General features: G+C 47.9%; 1 protein-coding gene across 1 annotated transcript in view; it reads right to left on the reverse strand.

Annotated features, from left to right (window-relative positions):
* Positions 1-25,276, reverse strand: part of LOC117055462 (SCO-spondin-like) — a 185,017-nt gene that overhangs the window by 153,672 nt on the left and 6,069 nt on the right. The window contains exons 3-14 of the mRNA XM_033164998.1: positions 23,731-23,922; positions 21,478-21,671; positions 16,766-16,936; positions 14,856-15,112; positions 12,201-12,303; positions 9,669-9,827; positions 8,227-8,309; positions 6,223-6,351; positions 5,881-6,028; positions 5,141-5,381; positions 1,724-1,862; positions 824-950 (exon numbers count right to left, since the gene is read on the reverse strand). Of these exons, the coding sequence (XP_033020889.1) occupies positions 824-950; positions 1,724-1,862; positions 5,141-5,381; positions 5,881-6,028; positions 6,223-6,351; positions 8,227-8,309; positions 9,669-9,827; positions 12,201-12,303; positions 14,856-15,112; positions 16,766-16,936; positions 21,478-21,671; positions 23,731-23,922 (1,943 nt within the window). The remainder of the gene's footprint in view (positions 1-823; positions 951-1,723; positions 1,863-5,140; positions 5,382-5,880; positions 6,029-6,222; positions 6,352-8,226; positions 8,310-9,668; positions 9,828-12,200; positions 12,304-14,855; positions 15,113-16,765; positions 16,937-21,477; positions 21,672-23,730; positions 23,923-25,276) is intronic.

Raw genomic sequence — 25,276 nt, forward strand, 5'->3', positions numbered from 1 at the left:
TTTTGGGGGGAATCCTGCAACGTGTTTAAGTTTTTACTCTGCTAACTAGACGTTGGAATCTATTCTGGATCAATATTGAGTAGAATTTCAATGACACCCTGTGGTCCTCCAGATGTTGTGGGACTCCAACCATAGCTGTCAAGTTTCGGATTTGAAAATAAGGGATCAGCAGTCTCACCTATCCTGGGGACAGTCACATGTCAGTGGTGGGCGGAGCCAGAAGCAAAGGTGGGCGGAGCAGCAATGTAAACTCCAAGCGGGCTCGGGCTCGGAGCGGAGCAAAGAGGAGGGCAGCCATGTGCTCCGCGCAATGGAGCCCCATCGTCTTCTTGTCTGATCCCACCAAAACAGGACAGGAAGCAGCAGCTGCTCAAAGGCAGCCAGGCTCCGCCCGCCAGCTAACCCTATTGGCCGGCTGAGGGGCTCGGCGGCAACGGATCGGGGCTGATGCAGGGGGAGGAATACACCCCCCTGTAAGCACGGGAAACGGCTCCCACTTGCTTTGAGGGCTGAGGCTTTTCTCTCCAAGTAGGCGAGGTCTTCCCACCCAGTCCCTGGCCAGCAGGGGAGGAGCTGCTTCCATTAAAAACGGGAAATTTAAGGGAAATAAAAAATAAGGGAGAGCAGCGGGAAACTGCTTGAAATAAGGGAAAAGCCCGGGGGAAACGGGATACTTGACAGCACTGACTCCCATCACCCCTAGACAGCAACAATCTGGAGCATAATCTGGAGAGCCTCAGGTTAGCCTCCTGCCCGCCCATCCCCTATGGCGTTGATGTCCACTCATGAAAGATTCTCCATAACTGTCACCTCCCTCTCTCACCTGTGAAGGACAGGTGGGCAGAGACCTTTTGCACAGTGACGGTCACCGAGTGGAGGCAGCTGCTGGTCCCTTGGCTCCCACATGCCACATTCTCTGAGGAAATGTGGAGTTTCCCATCCACGTAATCCTGTAAGGTGGAGGAGAACAGCCCCAGGATCAGTGATGATAGCGGTGATATTTTTATATACAGAAAGATGGGGGGGAAATACAACCCTACCTTACTATGGAGGAAAGATTAATAAAATTATTGGACTTGGCTGAGATGGCAGAGTTGACATGTTTAATTAGAGAAAAATAACTACGGTATTGGCATTTATTAAGGATTGGAAACTTCTCGTGGAGTTTTGGTGTGAAAGAGAAAAATGATCTTGTAGACTGGAAGGCTCAGAAATCAGGAAGATCAACGTTTTAATAAGGAATGAGGAAAGTTCATAGTCTACCTTCGAGACCATTGTAAACAGTTAAAATCATTAGCAGGATTGTAATCACACGTGTAACGTAACAAGAACTATGGATCCAGTTACAGGTGGGTAGCCGTGTTGGTCTGCCATAGTCGAAACAAAATAGAAAATTCTTTCCAGTAGCACCTTAGAGACCAACTGAGTTTGTTCCTGGTATGAGCTTTCGTGTGCAGGCACACTTCTTCAGATACCTGAAAAATATCTGAGTATCTGAAGAGCATCTGAAGAAGTGTACATGCACACGAAAGCTCATACCAAGAACAAATTTAGTTGGTCTCTAAGGTGCTACTGGAAGGAATTTTTTATTTTGTTTTATTTTGTTTTGTTTTTGTAATTCTTGAAATTAACAAACAAATAACGAGGCTTTCCACCAAAGTGATTGAAACCCAGCTGGAGCCACACTGCTCCCGCCTCCTCCCTCCTCGCCTGGACCCCTTACCTGCACCAAGATATACTGGCATGTGCCGTGGAAGGAGAAGCGCTTGCGGTCAAAAGTCAAGTAGTGGGGGTCGCCGGTTATGGCACATTCCCCGGAGCACCGGTCCTGGGAGCAAAGCCAGCGGCCCCCTTGGCACGTGCTGTGAAGAAGAAGAAGAAGAAGAAGAAGAAGAAGAAGAAGAAGAAGAGGAGGAGGAGTTTGGATTTGATATCCCGCTTTTCACTACCCGAAGGAGTCTCAAAGCGGCTAACATTCTCCTTTCCCTTCCTCCCCCACAACAAACACTCTGTGAGGTGAGTGGGGCTGAGAGACTTCAGAGAAGTGTGACTAGCCCAAGGTCACCCAGCAGCTGCATGTGGAGGAGAGGAGACGCGAACCCGGTTCCCCAGATTATGAGTCTACCACTCTTAGCCACCACACCACACTGGCTCCAGTGGGGAGAAGGGAACGGGAGTCCACGTCAGGGTGCTAGAGCAACGGCCGAAGATACTGCTGTGAGTTTGAGGGGGTCAGTGTGGAGGATGCCCGGAGTGCCCTTTTGAATTCTTGGGGTCTTGTGCCTAAGGAGGGTTGGTATCTAACAGAGGAGCCTGCTTAATTTGTCAGGCAAGTTTATACTAAGATAAGGACCTTAGCTGGACAGTTAAGTACCGTCCTTAGCAACCCCCCCCCCAAAAAAAAATGGCTTGCAGCACAAATTGCGACTAAGCGATGGCGGTCTCTTGGCTTTCCTTTCCTCCATTTTTTGGGACTGTGTGGAACCCAGTTCAGCTGCTGATTGATTGATTGATTGATTGATTGATTGTGTGACTGCGGAAATGGATAAAATCTCCCCCATCCAAACAAAGATTACCATCAGTGCAGATAAGATTTTTTTAAAATCATCTACAATACTGTCTTATTTATTTTATAGTACAGTACATTGATTATTGCTTTCATTTTATGGATCAGTGGTCTCATTAGATCGTTAAATTCATGTGAAATTGCTGTTTTAGGGGTTGTTTTTGAAAGTCTGGAACGGACTTTTGCATTACTTTCTATGGGAAAGCGCACCTTGCTTTTGGAACGGACTTCTGGAATGGATTAAGTTTGAGAACCAAGGTACCACTGTATATGTGTAAATTAAAGCATGCATCCTAAGACTAATAATAATAATAATAATAATAATTTATTTATACCCTGCCTATCTAGATGGGTTTCCCCAGCCACTCTGGGCAGCCTCCATCAGAATATTAAAAACAGAATAAAACTTCAAACATGAAAAACTTCCCTAAACAAGGCTGCCTTCAGATGTCAGCACAGTCTCGGCTGACCTTCTTTCCAAGGAAGCCAAATCCTGAGGAAGCGCTGTAACCCCTAAATTCTCTCCCTTCCAATTTTAAAGGTAAAGGTAAAGGGACACCAGACCATTCGGTCCAGTTGCAGACGACTCTGGGGTTGCGGCGCTCATCTTGCTTTACTGGCCGAGGGAGCCGGCGTACAGCTTCCGGGTCATGTGGCGTGGCCAGCACGACTATGCCGCTTCTGGTGAACCAGAGCAGCGCACAGAACACCCAGACCATCCATTTGTCGGATTTAGAAGGCGACTGGGCCAGGGGACCTCCGGTGTCGGCGCCATTCCGTGCAGTTGGGAGCTAGTGAGCTCCGGTACCCTCGGGGATTTGGGGTGCCCGTTACCGCGCTACGGCCCCCTTAAAACCACGGGAGGAGCGTTCTGAGGACCCGGGTTTCTAGCGGGCGCCAGACGTGTCGTCCCCGCTCCTGATCAACCCTTGTAAAAGGGAGGATCAGGCGAGCGAGGCTCCGACACGGCGCTGAAGAAGCCATCGCTAACCGAGGTTACGAAGCAGCGGGATCTGCCGGATTTTGAGCGCCACATTCTTTCTCAATTTGGACTTAAGGTAAGAATTCTGTAAGTACGGACTTAAATTTTTATCAATTTGACTTTAAAAAGAATGAATTTGGCTTGCGGAGAGGAACGTAATAGAGGAAGTCCGTTTCTCTCTGACAGCAGCGAGATCAAAGTAACGTCAATGGAGCTGAGCCGTGTAGTTTAAAGCAGTATTTAAGACTGATTTCGCGTATTTTTTGGAGTATTTAAAGACCCCTGTGGGGGGAAAGACTGTGGTTGTATGATTTCTTCCTTTGGATTTACAATTATTTAAGAAGACACCGCTACACCCTCTCGAATAAGGAGACCGGGTCAGTTAGCGGGCAGCGGATACATTGTATCAGCCTACTTCCGATTGCTGTTTCTGACTGGAGACTGTTTTTTACTGCTACTTTTTAACTTAGAACTATTCGGATACACTGTTTAGAGGTTTTAAAGTAACAACTGCCTTGGATTTATTTTTTGGAGATACTTTTTTTGACTTTGAGAGAGTTTGAGAGAGTTTTACAACTTAACAAAGTCTGTGGATCTGCCAACATTGGGACTTTTGTTTTCAAGGAAGCTGCTTGGTTTGCTCTGTCCTTTGTTCTCTGACTTTGTCTGCTGGCCACCTGGTGTTTACAGTTGGGATTGTTTTGAGACTGGCTCTCAGTGACTTATCTTGCCTGAGGTGACCTTGAGCTCCCAGAAATAGTGTGCTTTGCCAATGCAAGCACAAGAAACACCATCTACATCCACAAGGGCAAGAGTTAAAAAAAGCCGAGGAGGAGGAAAAAAAGAGAAAAGGCTCTGTGACAAAAACTATTGAGGAACAAATGCTTTCTGCTATTGATAAACTTAATGCTAATCTGCAAGCAGTTGCAGAGAAGCTTCACAGTGAACTGAAAGAAACTAAAGAGAAACTTCAAAGTGATATTAAAGAATCCTCTGATAGACTGAATACTGCTATTTCCTCTGTTGAGAAGACGGTGAGAGAGAACAGGACTGCAATTGGGAAGATTGGAACAGAGGTGGAACTACTTAAAAAGGAATCAGAGGAATTCGCAGTCGCAGACGACTCTGGGGTTGCGGTGCTCATCTTGCTTTACTGGCCGAGGGAGCCGGCGTACAGCTTCCGGGTCATGTGGCCAGCAGGACTAAGCCGCTTCTGGCGAACCAGAGCAGCGCACAGAAATGCTGTTTACCTTCCTGCCGGAGCGGTACCTATTTATCTACTTGCACTTTGATGTGCTTTCAAACTGCTAGGTGGGCAGGAGCTGGGACCGAGCAACGGGAGCTCACCCCGTCACGGGGATTCGAACTGCCGACCTTCTGATCGACAAGCCCTAGGCTCTGTGGTTTAACCCACAGCGCCACCCGCGTCCCAACCTTACAGTCCTATGATTCCATGAACTCCTGGAGCCAAGACTGCCAGCTACCCCTGGGCTAAAGTTCCTGCTGTGCTCGGCAAGACTAATCAGACCGTGTCCCCCCTCCAGCTATCCTGAGAAATAACCTTTTGTGGGTTCGGAAGGGCAGAGGCTCACCAACGGTTGCAGTGCTGCTGGAGGACATCTCCCGGGGCGAACTTCTGGCGCCGGTGGAAGCAGGGGCACTGGGTCTCCGGGACGCAGGCCCCCGCTTCCAAGTAGAGGCCGGCCGGGCACTCGCAGCCGCTCACGCACTCGTCCCGGCAGTGCCCTTCCTCGGCTGCGCCCACCGCAGCACAGCTGGCAGGGCACGAAGAGACACAGTCGGAGTATTCCTTTCCTTGCCCGCACGACTTTTCTGTCCGGAGGGAAGAAGAGGGGCAGCTTCAAGGGGGGAGGTTCCCGGATGTCTAGGGAGAACTGTGGGGGACACAGCAGTCTTCGGGGGTGGGAGAAGCTCCTGCCCCCCCTCTTTCCCTAGGCAAACTAGCCTCCTCTTATCACAGCCATTAACATTATCATCACCCCATTATACAGATCTTGTGGGGTGTCCACATAAGAGTCCACACTTAGAATGCTATGGAATACATAGAGGCAGTGTGGTGTAGGCAGGGCCGGATTTAGGTTTGATGCGGCCCTCAGCTACTGAAGGTAATGGGGCCCTTTAGATGTCCAGCTGTCCTTTGTCAACAACAAATTGTCACTGTTTTTTGTGTTGAATATATGCTATATGGAGGAGGAGAATGTGGCAAATGTGCTGGAGTCACACAGCCTTGGAGAAACATGCCTTCTGCTTTGAGGGGTCGATGCCCCTAAAGGCAGGTGCTTCCTGGGTGCCCTGCTCTGCCCCCGCTTACCACAGAATCCGGCCCTCCTCCAGCTGACGAAAACACTCCTCTGGGCGCACTCGCGGGCGTAGCTGGCAAAGGTCTCACAGACGGCACCGAGCCCGGCTCCGCTGCAGTGCAGGTACATGCAGGTGTCATAGAAACCTCTGGGGTCCACCTGCCGGGGACAGAGCAAGAGGCCAGACCTCAGTGAGGGTGTGGCATGAGCGGGGAAGAGGCATAGCTTTTAACTTTCCCCTTTTATTAAGGGAAATTGCCTTATTCCAAAAAAGGGAAAAGTTGACAGCTATGGCAAGAGGTTGGAAGTTAAAGGGAGGCCGGGGAAGGCGCGTGGTGTGGCAAACCCCTCACCTCTGAGTGGCATTGACCAAAAGGGCCGGAAAGAAGCTTCTGGCAAAGCGACTCTGCCTCCTGCTGCATCCCTCGGCCTTCCGGCGTTTCACAGCTGTGAGCCTCCTCTGCGGCATCTTCGCAGGGGATCTAGGGCAGGGGGTTTTAGAGGTTACCGTCCAAACACTTCCGCTGCACAGATACTGGTGGCTAGGTAAAACCTCTTTTAAACTGCTTAGCAGAGTTTATCTTCTTTCTCTCGTGGACGTGGTGAACGATGACAAAGTTATACTAAAGATGACTCACAAACTCTGTGAACAGGTAGGTAGCCATGTTGGTCTGCCATAGTCGAAACAAAATAAAAAATAAAAAATTCCTTCCAGTAGCACCTTAGAGACCGACTAAGCTTGTTCTTGGTATGAGCTTTCGTGTGCATGCACACTTCTTCAGATACACTGAAACAGAAGTCACCAGACCCTTATACAGTTGAAACTCAAAAAATTAGAATATCGTGGAAAAGTCCATTTATGTAAGCAATTGTTTTCATTAGCTACTGGAGTTTAATATATGAGATAGACTCGTGGCATGCAAAGCGAGATACGTCAAGTCTTTGCTTGTTATAATTGTGAGGATTATGGTGCACAGCTGATGAGAACCCCAAAGTTGAAATTGTGAATTTGGGGTTTTCATCAGCTGTGCGCCGTAATCATCACAATTATAACAAATAAAGGCTTGACGTATCTCGCTTTGCATGTCATGAGTCTATCTCACATATTGGTTTCACCTTTTAAGTTGAATTACTGAAAGAAACGAACCTTTCCACGATATTCTAATTTTTCGAGTTTCACCTGTATATAGTGGGAGAGTGGGGAGGGGTATGACTCAGAAGGGTGATGGGAATGGGGGATTGGCTGATGGGTGTGGGAAACCTGTTGACGACCGTTAACGACTGCAATTGGTCTTACAGGAAAAAGCAAGGGGTGAGATGTCTTTATCATGTATAAAACCACGGAGAGTCCTGGTGTAAACAGAGACATTGGATTCTTATCTCATCATACATGATATAGCTATCTTTAGCCATCTCACCCCTTGCTTTTTCCTGTAAGACCAATTGCAGTCGTTAACAGTCGTCAACAGGTTCACCACACCTATCAGCCAATCCCCCATTCCCACCACCCTTCTGAGTAATACCCCTCCCCACCCTCTCACTATATATAAGGGTCTGGTGACTTCTGTTTCAGTGTCTCTGAAGAAGTGTGCATGCACACGAAAGCTCCTACCAAGAACAAACTTAGTTGGTCTCTAAGGTACTACTGGAATGATTTTTATTTTATTTTGTTTAAACTCTGTGAAGTCTCGGTCAAGAGGTTTTATTCCCAGACTGGGTACAAGCATTACGGTAGCAAATATATATTTTGACTGTTAAAATAAACGGGAATTGACAGCACACTTTCAAACAAAAGTCTTATCTCCAGCATGTCGTAAATTACAGGAGCAGTCCTTCAACAGATTTCACAGGCAACAGTCTTTGGACAGATGTTTGCTATCAGGCGTCTGCAAAAATGAAGTTGAGTGACCTTCTTCTTAGCACTTCCAGGTGATGCTAATTAAGCTCAGAGTGCCACTCCCATACATAAAGGGAAAACTCTGGAACTTTCTAGAAAGTTTACTACTTGTTTCTGGCAGAATGATTCCCTAACAGGGGGAGGAGGGAGAACTCAGAGGAGCCACGGCAAATGCTCGGTTCATAGTGGCTCAAATTGGAGAGCACCTGCTTGGCATCTAGAAGGTCCAGGTTCAATCCCCAGGTAGGGCTGGGATTAAGCCCTATCTGAAAGCCTGGAGAGACACTGCTGCCAGTCAGTGTAGGCAATATTGAGCTAGATGGAGAAATGACCTGACTCATTGCAAGGCAACTTCCTATGTTCCGACCTCTCTAGAAACCGCGCAAACAAACCAAGACAAATCCTCAGGGAGCAAGCTAGTTGTTTGGAAGCAACTTGGGTCCATGCTCACACCACCTACCAATCCGGCGTCCGGGACGCGCCACGAATTGCCAAAGCTCGCCGCCGAGGTGGCCACGTCGCCTCCCACGCGTAGGAAGTCGTCTGCGGGTGCAAGGAGAAAAGGAAGCGGGGTGCATGTGGGGAGGGTTGTGGCAGAGAAGGGTGCCGGAATAGCCTTCCCCTCTTGGCCACTAGGGGGCAGGCAAGTTGGGGTGGGGAGCAGCAGGGGAAGGAGCCCCTCCTGAGAAAGATCTGGGGGGGGGGACGCTCACCCACCCACCCCAACAGAGCCGGAGGAAAAGGCGTTGGAAAGGTCAAGAGTTTCATTTTTATTCCTGTAGGATAACCAGCTTCGTATAACCAACATATTTAACTCCAACGAAGGGGTTAAAACCATAGAGTAAGGTGTCCTACCAGGGTTACCTAAACCCACTTCCCCCTCACCTGGGGAGGAACTAGGTAATCAAGCCTTCATTCACCCTCACTCTACCTGAAAAGCTCAACATGTAAAGAGGTTCTGAGTTTAATGTTCCAGCTCAAATCGCATGGCTCTGATCAGCCGCTCCTGATTTGCTATAATATACCAATAATTTAGGAGCTTTCGCCACTTTGCAACTAAGCCAAGTTTTACCGCCTGTGCAATTTTTCTGACTGATGCAGGGGGAAGCACATGAACTTGACCTTTGAAGAGTTTGTAAGTAAACCAATTTTTTTACATACCAAATGTGCGGTCTTTTCCTATGCTGGGTTAAGAGGGAAATTTTTGGAACTCACAGGGGCATCTTTTAAAGGTCTAATACTTCCATGCTTTGCTTTGCTGCATATTTTGTGGTTTTTAAATCTCTCCTGGGGTTCTCTCACCAAATCTGGATCTTGGCTGACAGGAGTTCTCCTTTCATACCTAGATTTTTTCCTTGCACCAACAATTGTAAGGGATTGGTTTAGATGAGCTTGGTTGTCCCTTCCAATTCTGCAGTTCCGTGATTCTAAGTGGCTCCAGCCATGGAGCCTCCCACTGTTTGCCACGGGGCACCCACAGGGATTGGGGTAGCAAGGGAGGAAGCAAGGGGGGCAGTTACCCCCCCCCATCAAAGGATGAACCATAATCTCCAGATCCCTAGCTTTTTTTTTTTTTAATGTTCCTTGCATTTGTAGAGCCTGAGAAATGAATCGAAAGGTAGAGGAGCTCTTCTCATTTGCTTTGTGGGAAACCAGCCTGCTCCCCCCCCCCCACTTTTTCAGTGGTTTAATTCCCCCCCCCCTGACAAAAGTTTTGCAGACTGCCTTCTAATGAATACCCCCCGCCCACCCCCGATACAAAACCCAGAGGGTGGCTACCTTGGTCCAATGCCGGCGAGCATTTTGGACACCTTTGAGGAAGAGCAACGTGGTGTCAGAAGTGAGAACTCTCTCTCCTGTTCCCCCCCCCCATGGATGAGGGGAAAGTGCGGGTGTCCTTACCTGCAGGGTCGTCGTTGTAGACCCCACACAGCCCTCGGGTGGCTCCTTTCAGGTCCGCCCCGATGGTGACGTAGACGGTGTCGCGCCCATCGAACTTGACCCGCACCCCCAGGCCGCTTTCCACGAAGAGGAAGTCTCCCAGCCACCAAACACTGATCCCTGGGAGAAAGCAGGAGAGGACTTGGTATCGGTGCTGCAGCACAAAGCTAAACTGTGGGCTTCACTCTCTCTCGGTCCCGGACACACTGGCCAGGTTCTTGGAGGCTGTGGCTGCATGGATGCGTGGGAGCCGGTTGAAGTTAAACCCTTCGAAGACAGAGGTCCTCTGGCTGGGTCGGGACGACATGGGGTCGGGAGGCCAACTCCCATCTCTTGCGGGGGCCCAACTAGTGCCAGCGCCTTCTGTCAAGAGTTTGGGTATAACCTTCGATGCCTCTCTTTCCATGGAGGCACAGGTTGCAGCCACAGCAAAGGTGGCATTTTTCCATCTCCGCCGTATTAGGCAGTTGGCCCCCTACCTCTCTCGCCCTGATCTGGCCACAGTGATCCATGCGACGGTCACCTCCAGACTTGATTATTGTAACTCGCTCTACGCGGGGCTGCCCCTGAAGCTGACCCAGAAACTCCAGCGGGTGCAGAATGCCGCGGCGAGGCTCCTCACGGGGTCTTTGCCGCGGGACCACATTCATCCAGTGCTTTACCAGCTACACTGGCTCCTGGTGGAGTACAGGGTCAGGTTTAAGGTGCTGGTTTTGACCTTTAAAGCCCTATGCGGATTAGGACCCTCGTACCTAAGGGACCGCCTCTCCTGATATGTCCCAGGTAGGACCTTAAGGTCCTCAAATAATAATATTTTGGAGGTCCCGAGCAACAAGGATGCTAGGTTGGCTTCAACTAGGGCCAGGGCCTTCTCAGTACTGGCCCCGACTTGGTGGAACGGTCTGGCACAAGAGACCAGGGCCCTGCGGGATTTGGCATCTTTCCGCAGGGCCTGCAAGACGGAGCTGTTCCACCTGGCCTTTGGGTTGGTTTCTGTTTGATACTTATGCTTCATTCTTTTATTGGTGGGCTATTTGGAAATGAGATTGCAGTTTTAATTTTGAATTTTTAAATTTGTATTTTAATCTGTATTTTAAATTGATTGTTTTTATGTTCTGCTGTGATTTTAATTAGTGTTAGCTGCCCTGAGCCCGCTTTTTGGCTGGGAAGGGCGGGGTATAAATAAAAATTTATTATTATTATTATTATTATTATTATTATTATTATTATTTCACAGGCACACATTGCTTGGATGAGAGACGCCTTGAAATTCTGCCCAGGTGCATTTATTCCTTGCCTTCATATCCCTCCCCCCTTGATCCCCTGGTTCACTCCCTTCCCCCATGTTTTCCTAACGCCAGCCCTGCAAGATAGCACAGCGTCAAGGCAGACGGCGACGGAGACTAAGCAAATGGGCCAAGACAAGTCCGGATGCATCACGGCTGAGCGGGGATTTCACCCTGGCTCTCCTCACCCCCAATCCTAGCCCAGAACTCTAACCACTGCACCGCACTGCCACGCCGAGATTCAGCAATGAAGCCCGGAATTCAAATGTAGCCTTCGGGTTTTGGCTTGCCATCGTGCCTCCTCCCACCAATTTGACTCTGAAGGGGGAAATGTTAATCCATTTCAGATCAATTGTTGCACCTTGGAGCACATTGAGCCCCCAAGAATATTTTGCCTGCTCTGTAGGGGGTTGGGGTTCCTCAGGTTGGGGGTGCCAGATTGCCCCCCCCCCAATTTGCCAGGGATCTCTTCCCTAAGGACATAAAGAGAGACTTGGAGCTGGATCAGGCCCAGCAAGAGTCTTGATAGCGAAATATTGGAAGAACAAACTAACGCCAACAAGGGAGGAATGGCAATTAAAATTAGGTGAGTATTTAGAACTCGCTACAATGGCAGAGTTGATAAGAAATCAATCGACGGATAAGGTTAAGAAAGAGTGGGAATGTTTTAAAAATTGCTTGAATAAACATGGTTCCAGCAACAGCACTTGGCTGTGTTTAGAGTAATTTCGCAGAGAGAGGCATCCCAAGACGGAGACAAACAATTAAATACAGATCAAAGACAGAAATGGCTGAATTGAAGCTGCAAAGAGTAGACGGAAGTCAACAAACCAACAAATTAAAAAAGGGACGGAATCCGGGACGAGGGACTTTGTGGGTAGAATACCCTGGTACAGTTCTGAATTAACTAAAGATTGCTTTTTGTTTAATAGGTGGTTTCAGTTCTGTTAATTTTCCGGTTTTGCCGTCGTGCAACTTTCTTTTTCCTTCTCTCTCTCTACTTCTTTTATATAATGCACATTTATTTTAGATTCTTGACAATTCAATTATGTAGACTGTAATAACTATTAAATCTCTAATGTACGATTAGTTTGTTTTTTACTTTGTTTTTTTGTATGTTATGTTTGTAATGTTTGTTTAATAAAATTTATTTCATTTTTTTTTTAAGGCTTCCCCCATCTCCCCACCGCCGGCCCTGCTTCCTCACCTTTCTGCAAGCGGGGCTCCCCCTCGGGCACCGCAGCGCCGTTCACCGAGACGCGGCGTCCTTGAGCCACGACCAGGTCGAGGCCAAACAGCAGGCGAAGGTCCTGGGGGGGAAAGAGGGTCTCGTGAGGTTGGGGGGCTCCCAAATCCCGCTCTGGCCAGAGTCCCAAGGCTGGCCCAAGGCATTCTGGGTGCCCTGTTCCCCCCTCCCCAAAAAAGCCAAGGCACAGAGTTAAGAGCAAAGGGCGGCTGACACTATTTTGAGGGGGGGGGGTCTCTCCCTAGGAGAAAGAGAATTATTCCAGTGCCTCTTCCTAGGAGTGAAAAATAATCATCATAATTTTATTATTTATACCCCCCCCCACTACCCATCTGGCAGGGTATGCAATAAATAATATTATTTATTGACAATAAATAATATTTGCAGACAATAAATAATATTAAATTATATCTTTCTGCCCTTTCATGACACCTGAACTCAGCTGCCTGAGGTGGCCACTTCACTCAACCTGTTGTTGTTGTTGTTGTTGTTGTTGTTGTATATTATTATTATTATTATTATTATTATTATTATTATTATTATTATTATTATTATTATTATTATCATCTGTACTCCACCTTTTTCCTGGGACTCAGGGCAGCTCACAGATAAAAATGAGAACAACTAAAAACATGAGGGACAGGGAATGGAAACAATCATTAAAAAACAATTAAGCTCTTTTCTTTTTCTTCCTTCCTTTCCTTTTCTCTTTCTTTCCTTCTTTCCCCACCATTTTTATCTTGTAGCGAAAAAACCTTTAATTAAAAATACGCAAAAAATGTTAAGCCTTGATAGAATTAAAGCTATCTATATATATAAAACCCAAGTGTCTCTGCATCCAGTCCCTGTGTCTCTGGGTTTGCGCTACTGCGCATGTGCCCCACGGACACAGGGATTGGAGCAGAGAGATTGGGCCGGGAGCAGCGGCGGCAGTTGAAGCGGGGTGGTTGGATCAGAACGCCAGCGCTCCAGAGGACGAGGGGAGGCCGAGAAGGGAGGCCACGCTGCTGCTCCTGCCGCTACAACGAGAGCCCCGAGGCCTTGCAAAGAGCGGGAGCGTGGGGGGGGGCTCACCGCGGCACCTTACCCGGGAGAGTCGGAGTTCCAAAAGCCCCGCCGCCTCTCGATCTCCCTCCGCTTCTCTTCCTGCTGCTCCGGCTACTATTGCCGCCGTGCTGTCCAACGGCCCGCCAACTCCCGGCACTGCTGTTGCTGCCGCCGCCGCCCACAGCCTACCCGGCAGCAGCAACCTCCTCCAACTTCGCTGCTTGCCGCCCCCCGCCCCCTGCCAAAGCCTGCTTTAGCGGGAGGTCGGGGGTGGTGGACATATGTTCTAGCGCCCGTTATTTTAATGGGCTGAAACCACTAGTATATCTATAATCTGTTAAAAACACGCGGACACTTACCACGGAACCAGTGCAGTGGGGCTGGCCGTTCCCGTTTGAGGCAAGGCTGGCAAAGTATCTGCCCCAGAGTCCACATCTTCCTCCCTCCCAGGCAGCAATTCTACCCCGGAGGCGGAGGAAGGAACTCTGCACATGCTCTGAGGCACCACCTCCGTCCGCATTATGGCTGCCAGAAACTAGTTCTTCTGGGCAGCAGAAGCTTGTCCGCTGTGGGTCAGGGGGCACTGCCCCACTAGCCTCACTTTGCCCTCAGCCAGGCCCCAACGGCAGCGGTGTCGCGAGGGGGGACAGGGGACGGCCTGATCCGGGTTCCAGGGGAGGGGGGGTGCCACTTGGGCCAGTCTTGGCCCACCCCGCCGGCAGGCCCCGAGCTATGGGGCTGCCCTGCTCCTGCTGCTTTTTGCGCGGTGGCTCGCAAGGTCGCCTCAGAAGCAGCAGGGGGGCAGCCCCACGAGCCACCGCTCACCGCAGGAACAGCTGCACCAGCCGGGATGGACTGACTGCGCATGTCTGGATTTCCGGGCATGCGCAGCCAGTCCTGACGTGCATCATGACGTCACGACGCCCCGCCCCCAGGGGGTGCCTCCGCGCTGCCGCCCCGGGTGGCGGAGAGGCTTCCTACGCCCCTGCCCACCGGTCCGCTTGCCATCTTATTTGCCTCCACCCCTGCCTGGCAGTTTCTTTCGCCTCCTTCATCTCAGGGTTACCCTTGAACATGGGTAGGCAAACTAAGGCCCCCGGGGGCCGCATCTGGCCCCAATCACCTTCTCAATCCGGCCCGCGGTCAGTCCGGGAATCAGCGTGTTTTTACATGAGTAAAGTGTGTGCTTTTATTTAAAATGCATCTCTGGGTTATTTGTGGGGGATAGGAATTTGTTCATTTTTTTCCCAAAATATACTCCCGGCCCCCCACAAGCTCTGAGGGACAGTGGACCGGCCCCCTGCTGGAAAAGATTGCTGACCCCTGTCCTTGTAGGATCCAGCAGTTGACTTCTGTCTTTCATTGGCTCTGGCGCCACCTACTGCCGGCCTCCCTGCCTTCCGCCCTACCAGCAGCCGCAACGAGCCACCACCCACCCACCCACCGCTGGTTCTGGGTGCGAAATCCGGCCGTCCTCCCTGCAGAACGGAACGTGTTTGGGGCAGGGGCAGAGATCCGGGGCCTGCCCACCTCTGGCCCTGCCTGGGATGTGGGGCCGGCGTCCCTCACCTTACGGCAGCGTCCGGGCTTGCAGGCCTCGCCACCGGCGGACAGGTAGACGGCCCAGGTGCCATCGGAGGCGGCCGCCAAGGTGTATGCGCAGCTGCCGTGGAAGCGGAAGTGTTTGCCGTCGAAGCTGCGGTAGTGGAAGCCGGCCCAGGTGGCGCAGGTGGCAAAGGGGTGGCGGTGCCGGCGGTGCCGAGCCGAGCCGACCAGAAGCGCCGTGGGGGACGGTGGCCGGAGCAGGAAGGGCGAGGGCAGATCATCTGGGGAGAAAGAGGGAGAACTTCAGGGGCTGAGGGTGCAGATCAGATCAGAGAAAGTTCCTTCTTTGTGCAGCGCAGAGTTAAGCCGTGGAACTCCCTGCCACAGGATGGCTTTAAAAGGATGAGGGCTATTGGGAGGGATGGCTACTAGCCAGGACGGCTGTGCTCTGCCTCCAGGGTCTGAAGACCAGTTGCCGGCGAGTTCAGGAGGCGAGAGGGCTCTTGCGCCCCCTACCCTATAATAAAAGCATTATTAAAAATAGTGGTTTGCACAGCCCACGAAGGAAGTTAAAAACACCATAAAATTCATAATAATAATAATAATAAATTTATTTATACCCCCGGCACTCTGGGCAGCTCCTAACAAAACGGTAACAATTAATTGCACATTTATTCAAAGCCCAGTTAAAACCATTTAATCAATTCCACAAAATGGACGCATGGTGACGCCACATGAAAAGCGTTTCCACGCTTGCTTATTTCTTTGTTGAATGTATATCCTGCCCTATACCAGGAGGTCTCAGGGCGGTTCACGGAACAAAATCGAAATGCAAAAACCACAAAATAGATAATCAAAATTGAAAACAACAACCCAATAACCCCCGCTTGTGGCAGGCTTGCGAGGGGCGGGGGGGCTGAGAGGAGCAACCCGGGAACCTCGAGAAACAAAATATGACAGTTTCTTCTTTCATTCCTCCTGCTCTCCCAGAAACATTACAAAATGTCCCCTTCGTGCTTCCCTGGGTGAAAAAAAAATTGGGTCATTTTATACCCTGGCACATGAGCTTGGCTGGGAGGGCGGGGGTGCAGATTCCACCCTCCCATCAAGTAAATAAATTAAAAAAAACTTTACTGACCAATTGTGTCACAATTATGTTTCCTACTAGCAAAAACATAAAGGTGAAGGAAATTTAAAGCACAGCCTATTTATTGATACCTACTTACCAAAGATGCACAAAACTTCACCTATCCCAGATGCACAACTAATTGTTTTTTTTAAAAAAAATCAATAGTCGTTACCAATAACTGGCTGTCTTGTGATGACTCAGAATCGGAAATACAAATTTAATACTACTACTACTAATAATAATTATAATTATAATAATTTATTGCTTATTCCACGCCCATCTGGCTGGATTTCCCCAGCCACTCTGTGCGGCTTCCAAAAAGAGATTAAAAACACATTAAAACACCAGTCATTAAAAATAAACTTCCCTAAACAGGGAATGTGACCAAAGGAAGAATCTTTGAAGGCGATAAGAGACGGACATTTTTAAATACGAAGCAAGGGAAATGCTCCAGGTTCGAGGATCTGGCCTGCTCCGTCATGATCAATGAACATTAACGGACGTTTCACAGAGTCCTGGAATTGGAAGGGACCCGAGGGTCATCTAGTCCAACCCCCTTGCAATCCAGGAATCCTTCCCCCAGTGTGGAACTTGAACCCGTGACCCCGAGATTACGAGTCTTGCGCTCTACGGGCGGAGCTGGCATGGAAGGACCTCACCTCCAGCACCCCGTTGCCACCCCCTCGCCTCTTAGCAACACCCCCCCCCCAGGGAATCCTACTACCCACTCTGGGCTCCAGTGCTGTAGTCGAGTGGGCACCCGGTTGGCAAAGGAGGAGGAGGAGGAGACCTTGAGGGTGCCCACCTTTCAGAGGCAGGCGGGAGCAGCTGAAGCAGAGCTGGGAGGAGTCGTTCTGCCAGCTGTGGCCCCACGGGCGTTGGCAACACTCCTCCATGCCAAGAAGAGAGAAGTTCTGCAGTCCGGGCAGGTCTTGGCATTGCCAGCTGGAGAAGCAGCGCCCCAGAGAGGCCTTTCCTGGAACGGCAGGGAAGAAAGAGGTGAGAAAGGGAGGAAGAGAAACCCTTACCCTCCGACGTTTCTCCAATGAAAATGGGGACGTCTCTTTTTTTTATTGGATTTTAATAATAAACATACACAAATACAAATACAAACACTACAAAACAAAATACACACAAACAAAACACTTATTTATCCATCCTTATCCTCTTTATTATAGAGGATCTGAACCTCAACATCAAAAAAACTAAGATCATGGCCACTGGTCCCATCACATCCTGGCAAATGGAAGGGGAAGAAATGGAGGCAGCGAGAGATTTCACTTTCTTGGGCTCCATGATCACTGCAGATGGTGACAGCAGTCACGAAATTAGAAGACGCCTGCTTCTTGGGAGGAAAGCAATGACAAACCTAGACAGCATCTTAAAAAGCAGAGACATCACCTTGCCGGCAAAGGTCCGTATAGTTAAAGCTATGGTTTTCCCTCTAGTGATGCATGGAAGTGAGAGCTGGACCATAAAGAAGGCTGATCGCCGAAGAATTGATGCTTTTGAATTATGGTGCTGGAGACTCTTGAGAGTCCCATGGACTGCAGGAAGATCAAACCTATCCATTCTCAAAGAAATCAGCCCTGAGTGCTCACTAGAAGGACAGATCCTGAAGCTGAGGCTCCAGTACTTTGGCCACCTCATGAGAAGAGAAGACTCCCTAGAAAAGACCCTGATGTTGGGAAAGATGGAGGGCACAAGGAGAAGGGGACGACAGAGGACGAGATGGTTGGACAGTGTTCTCGAAGCTACTAACATGAGTTTGGCCAAACTGCGGGAGGCAGTGGAGTATAGGCGTGCCTGGCATGCTCTGGTCCATGGGGTCACGAAGAGTCGGACACGACTGAACGACTGAACAACAACAACAACAAATCCTCTTTATAATCCTAAATTTGGGACTTCCTCACGTCCTCTCTTCTGCGTTCATTTCTAATCTTCTTTAGTAGCTTTGTAACCTTGTAAAATCTACTTTCTTACACCTAATCTTAATCTTACAATTATAATCAACATATCTTAAATCTTATTCTTATCAAACAAAACATCAAAATCCACATCTCAACTTCTTTTATCCTCTCTTAACTTAACTTTGTCTCGTTCCATAATAATGATTTTCCCATTTACACCCCACACATCTTACTGGGTTGCCCCAGTCACTCTGGGCAGCTTCCAACTTATATAAAAACCATAATAAAACATTAAACATTTTTTGAAAAAAACCTTCCCTATACGCAGCTGCCTTCAGATAGCTCAGGGGTTGGATAACTCCATACACTACAACGTTTCTCCAATGAAAATAGGGGTGGGTCCCATTCACAAAACGACCAGAAGCCTTCTTATTAGGGATAACGTCAACTGAGATTAAAAAAGAAGCCAGGCCACTCTTTCTGTATGCAACACCCGAAGCCGGAATTTTAATTGCAACATATTGGAAGAATGAAATTATACCTACAGAATCAGAATGGCAAGCTGTTAAGTGTTAGGATATCTGCAAATGGCAAAAATAATGGGGAGGGCAAGAGGGTATTCGGCGCAAAAAGTAAATCAAGAACAGATTATATTCAAATCATATTTGAAAAATTACCGTGACAGCAAAAACCTCCTGGCAGATCTTGAATGAGTCTTGCAATGTATGGAGAATATATTTAAAACCATTGTTTCTATTTAAACTTTTTTCTTTTTATTTCTTCTTCGTTAAAAAGATTTAAGGAAATAATATAATAACATGATACGTGTCCAGAGGAGGGCAACCAAAATGGTCCAAGGCCTGGAAACGATGCCTTATGAGGAACGGCTTAGGGAGCTGGGTATGTTTAGCCTGGAGAAGAGAAGGTTGAGGGGTGATATGATAGCCATGTTCAAATATATCAAAGGATGTCATAGAGAGGAGGGAGAAAGGTTGTTTTCTGCTGCTCCAGAGAAGCGGACACGGGGCAATGGATTCAAACTACACAAAGGAAGATTCCACCTAAACATTAGGAAGAACTTCCTGACAGTGAGAGCTGTTTGGCAGTGGAATTTGCTGCCAAGGAGTGTGGTGGAGTCTCCTTCTTTGGAGGTCTTGAAGCGGAGGCTTGACAGCCATCTGTCAGGAATGCTTTGGTGGTGTTTCCTGCTTGGCAGAGGGTTGGACTGGATGGCCCTTGGGGTCTCTTCCAACTCTAGGATTCTATGATTCTATGATACTGTGTAAAATATAACAAGTGTGATTTAGGTGGGTTTTTTTAGAACAATCGGAATTCTATTTTAGGTCTTTTTTTGTTTTCATTTTCTTCTTTTTTTATTTTTTCTTCTGTATGGGATGGGATATAAATTGTTATATAGTATATTGATGTATAAATCTGTGAAATATGTTCAATAAGGAAAACAGGGGCGTCCTAAGGAAGAGGGACCCAGGTGGCGCTGTGGGTTAAACCACTGAGCCTCTTGGGCTTGCCGATCAGAAGGTCGGCGGTTCGAATCCCCGCGACGGGGTGAGCTCCCATTGTTCAGTCCCTGCTCCTGCCAACCTAGCAGTTCAAAAGCACGACAAAGTGCAAGTAGATAAATAGGCACCGCTCCGGCAGGAATGTAAACGGTGTTTCCGTGTGCTGCTCTGCTTCGCCAGAAGCAACGCCGGCTCCCTCGGCCAGTAAAGCGAGATGAGCGCCGCAACCCTAGAGTTGTCTGCGACTGGACCTAATGGTCAGGGGTCCCTTTACCTTTAAGGAAGAGCAGGACATTCTGGGATCAAATCAGAAACTGGTTAGTTTCCCATACTATTTGATGCCATTGGTCCATTCTGAAGAAAATCAGCCCTGAGTGCTCACTGGAAGGACAGATCCTGAAGCTGAGGCTCCAAGACTTTGGCCACCTCATGAGAAGAGAAGACTCCCTGGAAAAGACCCTGATGTTGGGAAAGATGGAGGGCACAAGGAGAAGGGGACGACAGAGGACGAGATGGTTGGACGGTGTTCTTGCAGCTACCAACATGAGTCTGACCAAACTGTGGGAAGCAGTGGAAGACAGGAGTGCCTGGTGTGCTCTGGTCCATGGGGTCACGAAGAGTCAGACACGACTAAATGAGTAAACAACTCATTTGTATTCCGGGAAAGCTCTGGGATTAAGAAGAAAGGCAGCCCGCCTCTCTCCCTTCGGGTGGTGAAAGAAATTAACCCTTTAAGTGACTGCTGCTACAACAATCAATTGAAAGTATTTTGAATTTGAAAGCTGAGTCTGTTGAGACCTCCTTTTGGGGGTTAACTGAGGAAAAAATATCTCCATTTGAAGTTTTGGTCTTTATATTCCGGCATCGGAAGAAATGGCGGCGATTTGGACTTGCGTAGGAAAAAATTGAGACAAAGGAAGGAAAAGACAGGAAACGTAACTTGATACCCACCTCCCCCCGAAGATGTTGGACTTTGCGCTTATGTTGGCACTGAAGGACTGGGAGGATGAGGAAAAGCTTACTGTCTTTCAATTGGAACTGCTTGATCGAAAATTAAGAGCCTTGAGTGGGATTATAAATGGAAAGAATTTGTTTTCCACAGAGGAGGCTTTTCGAAAGTTTTATTCAATGGAAACAGACTTTTGCAAAGAGCTGGAAGATGTGTTGGAAGGATGGTTTGAGATGGCTGAGCAAATCCGAGTGGAACAGGGGCCGATTTCAGGGGGTGGCAGCAGCCCTGGAACGGAAAGATTTTTAATATCCAGACTCCGAGGTGGCAGTTCGGGGTCGAGGGACATAGAATTAAGATTTCTACAAGAAGAAGAAGTATGGTATAAAGGCACGGAGAAACTCAGAATGGAGAGGATGAACATCTTGGAGCTCGATGCAGGGTTTGTTGTGGGTGCAACCTGGATCTGTGGACATTCAGAAGAATATAATAGGAGATCCGGTTCTGGTGAAAGACAGGAGAAGATAATGGACAGAAGGGGAGTGGGTTGAACCAATTAATGGATAATATAGATGGTCTGCCATGGTATCCGAAATCGGAGTGTGAAGTCTGTTAATTACAAGTCTATTTTAAATAAGTAAGGAGATATTGAATTTAAGTTAAAAGCAGCATGATAAATGATAGAAGAAACAAGTTTAGCTGTAAGAATATTTGGTTAAGTGTTAGGTTATAATGCAAAGATTAAGACAAAGGTGTTTTTTCTTTTTTAAGTAAAGTTAATCTTTATAGAGAAAAGTTGTTAAGGAAATAGTGTACTGTTTTAAAACCGAAGGTGTATAGGCGGGGGAAGTCAAACGTCAAGATTTGGAACTAGAAATTTTTTTTTTTAGTAAGGTATACAGATAAGAAGAAGAATCCTGACATTATGTGTATTTGTATTTGTTTTGATATTTGTAGGTGTGGGGGTTGGGTTTGTGTTATTTTGTGAAAATGTCAATAAATTCTGTTTAAAAAAAAAATGAGTAAACAACAGCAAGCATACACACATGTTTACCTATGAGGTCGCCTTACCTGTGCCCGCTCAGCTGCTTCAGTCAATGAAATTGGTCCTATTCTAGATGCCAATAAGACACCCCACCCATGAAGGAAAGCTGCTTGGTCGCAAGAGATTTCAAGGAGCCGCGGAAAGGGGGGCTCTGGAGAATGGGCACCCACCCGCCTCGGGGGCCCATCTCTGTGGCGGCCTTACCCTCCGAGCAATGGGGCCCGCTCCAGCCCTCACAGCAAGCGCGCACCGTGCGGTTCCAGAGTGTGGGTCTCGTGTCCTCTGGCCTGCAAGGACAGAACGACAAAAGAAGAAGAAGATGACAAAGCTCTGAGGACAAGAAACCGGCTCATGTGGTGGGGTCGTTTATCCCAACGTATGTAAAACAGCCGTGGTCCACGATTGAAGTTGATCTTCTTTACAGACAGCTTTTCCAAAGCGTTGGAAACATCTGCCTTCCCTTGAAACCCCGACAACATCCCCACCCTTTGCAATACAGTGGTACCTTGGTTCTCAAACTTCATCCGTGCCAGAAGTCCGTTCCAAAAGCAAAGCGTTCCAAAACCAAGGCACGCTTTCCCATAGAAGGTAATGCAAAACAATTTAATCCCTTCCAGACTTTTAAAAACAACCCCTAAAACAGCAATTTAACATGAGTTTTACTATCTAACGAGACCATTGAGCCATAAAATGAAAGCCATAATCAATGTACTGTACTATAAAATAAATAAGACAGTATTGTAGATGATAAAAATTAAAATTAATCTTTTTTTCTTACCTGCACTGATGATGGTCATTATTTGGATGGGGGGCTTTTATCCATTTCTGCAGTCACACAATCAGTAGCTGAACTGGGTTCCACACAGTCACAAAAGCAAATTACCTCGACTTATGAGCGACTCGACTTCCGTATTTTTCGACTTCCGAATGACCTCCGGAAGTGAAAAAATGGCCGCTGCTTCCAAAATTTTTGACTTACGAAGGGAAAGCGGCGGCACGATACCTCAACTTGCAAAGTTTTGAATGCGGCTTTTTCGACATACGAATTTTTGTCCCGTTCCGAGATGGCGCCTTCGACTTACGAAGATTTCGACTTACGAGCGCGCCTTCGGAACGGATTAATTTCGTAAGTCGAGGCACCACTGTAACTGAAAAAGCCTCAAAAACGCAAAATAAACAGCAAAAACAAAAGTACCAAACTTAATCCGTTCTGGAAGTCCATTTGACTTCCGTCTGAAATGTTCAGAAACCAAGGCGCAGTTTCTGATTGGTGCAGGCTCTCCAGAAACAATAGCTGACAACTACATTGGATGTTCGGCTTTCGAAAAGCTTTCAGAAACCGGACCACTTACTTCCATGTTTTCAGCGTTGAGAACCAAGGTAGCACTGTACAGGAGCTGCATCTATAGAATTGTAGAATTGGACAGTTGGAAGGGACCCCCAGGGGTCATCTAGTCCAACCCCCTGCAATTCAGGAATAGCAGCTGAGAGCCTTCCCTCCCCCCCTCCTACCTGCCACTTTGAGCGGGATCCTTCTGGCATCAGACATGCTTCCTCTCCCCTACATACCCTCCAACATTTCTCCGGCGGAAATAGGGACGTCCCATTCCACAATGATAATTTTACTATTTCTACCCTACCCATCTTACTGGGTTGCCCCAGCCACTGTGGGCAGCTTCCGACAAATATAAAAACATAATTAAGCATTTAAAAAATAAAAAAAACCTTCCCTGTATACAGGATTGCCTTCAGATGGCTCAGGGGTCGGATCAACATTTCTCCAATAAAAATAGGGATGTCCTCAGGAAACGCTTTTGAATTATGGTGCTGGAGGAGACTCTTGAGAGTCCCATGGACTGCAAGAAGATCAAACCTATCCATCCTTAAAGAAATCAGCCCTGAGTGCTCACTGGAAGGACAGATCCTGAAGTTGAGGCTCCAGTACTTTGGCCACCTCATGAGAAGAGAAGACTCCCTGGAAAAGACCCTGATGTTGGGAAAGATGGAGGGCACAAGGAGAAGGGGACGACAGAGGATGAGATGGTTGGACAGTGTTCTCGAAGCTACTAACATGAGTTTGGCCAAACTGCGGGAGGCAGTGGAGGATAGGGGTGCCTGGCGTGCTCTGGTCCATGGAGTCACGAAGAGTCGGACACGACTGAACAGCAACAAGGAAAAGCGGGGCACTCTGGGATCAAATCAGAAACCAGGACGGCTTCTCCAAATCAGGGACGTCCCTGGAAAATAGGGGCACTTGGAGGGTCTGCCCCAATTCTCCCGCCCTCTTCTAGCTCATGTTGGGGGTCTCCCCTTCTCCTTGCCCACCCGCCCACCTGCCCTACTCACTTGTAGATGTAGCACATGGTGGTGGTGCCAGCCTGGCCTTCTGCCCTGCCGTATGCCTGGCGCATCCGGTCCTGGTCGAGGTGCCAGCCCGCCATGTTGTACTGGTAGACATCGGCGCAGGGCACCATCTCCTCCCGCCGGGGGCTGACCACTTCCTCCTCCATCACCTGCACCATCCTCTCGCACCAGCGCCTGCGGGGACGGATGGACGGGGGACGAGGCCCTTGAGGGAACAGCAGCTGCGTGCCGGCCTGGCACCCCTGGCCTTCCTGCCCAGAACCTCCCCGCCAGCCTTCTCCTTCCGACTGGGAAGTGGCATCAAGCGTCTCCTGCCTTCGCCGTCAGGAGCCAAAGGAGCTCACTGGCTTCAATAGGTTTACTCTGGACCACTTAGGCCTAATAATAATAATAATAATAATAATAATAATAATTTATTATTTATACCCCAACCATCTGTCTAGGTTTCCCCAGCCACTCTGGGCGGCTTCCAGGAAAATATTAAAATAGAACATCTGAGTTGAAGGGAAGAATGGCAAAAATGTTCAGATAAGTGTAGGTAGTGAAATGCAGCGATGGAAGTTGATTATTGTAACTTTAACAATAATTTACCCTTTTTTGTTATTTCTTTCTTTAGTCTCTTACTTTTTTCTTTTTCTGTAATCTCTTCTTTCTTTCTTTTTCTTTTATTGTTTGCAATGTGAAATTGTAAAATTTGTAAAATTTTGCAAAATATTTTGAAATAAAATAAAGATTTATTTTTTTTAAAAAAATAGAACATCTGCACCATTCAACCAAAGCACATGGGTACCACTTTGAACAACCATGGTGTCATAAGGAAAAGAAATCTGCTCCTTTATCCCTTCTGGGGTATCCAAGGGCATGTACAAAGTCCTTAAGTGGGTTCCCTATTGGAAGGAGAAAATAACAGAAGCAACCAGAGAATATTGAGAAGCAAGGCAGCTAGTAAGCTTGATCTTTATTAGCTGTTGCAACAGGGTACACACACACACACACACACACACAAACCCTTGCAAGAGGGAGGAGGAAACCCAGAACATTGGTTTGCAAGCTCTTATATAGACTTTTGAAATTGCCTCCCCTGTAGCTCAAGGCCACCCCCCAAAACATCATACATAATTATAATTATAATTATAATAATTTATTTGTACCCCACCCATCTGGCTGAGTTTCCCCTGCCACTCTGGGTGGCTCCCAATTGAGTGTTAAAAACAATACAGCATTAAATATTAAAAACTTCCCTAAACAGGGCTGCCTCCAGATATCTTTTATAAATAGGATAGCTGCTTATTTCCTTGACATCTGATGGGAGGGTGTTCCACAGGGTGGGCGCCACCACCGAGAAGGCCCTCTGCCTGGTTCCCTGTAACTTCACTTCCGCAATGATGGAACCGCCAGAAGGCCCTCGGCGCTGGATCTCAATGGATCTACATCACTGAAGGGGTGGTCTTTTTCTTATTATATGTTTTAAAATTTAATAAATATTATTATATATATACTGTAGATAGATGATAGATAGATAGATAGA

This window comes from Lacerta agilis, chromosome 12, assembly GCF_009819535.1.
Source record: "Lacerta agilis isolate rLacAgi1 chromosome 12, rLacAgi1.pri, whole genome shotgun sequence".
NCBI lineage: Eukaryota > Metazoa > Chordata > Lepidosauria > Squamata > Lacertidae > Lacerta > Lacerta agilis.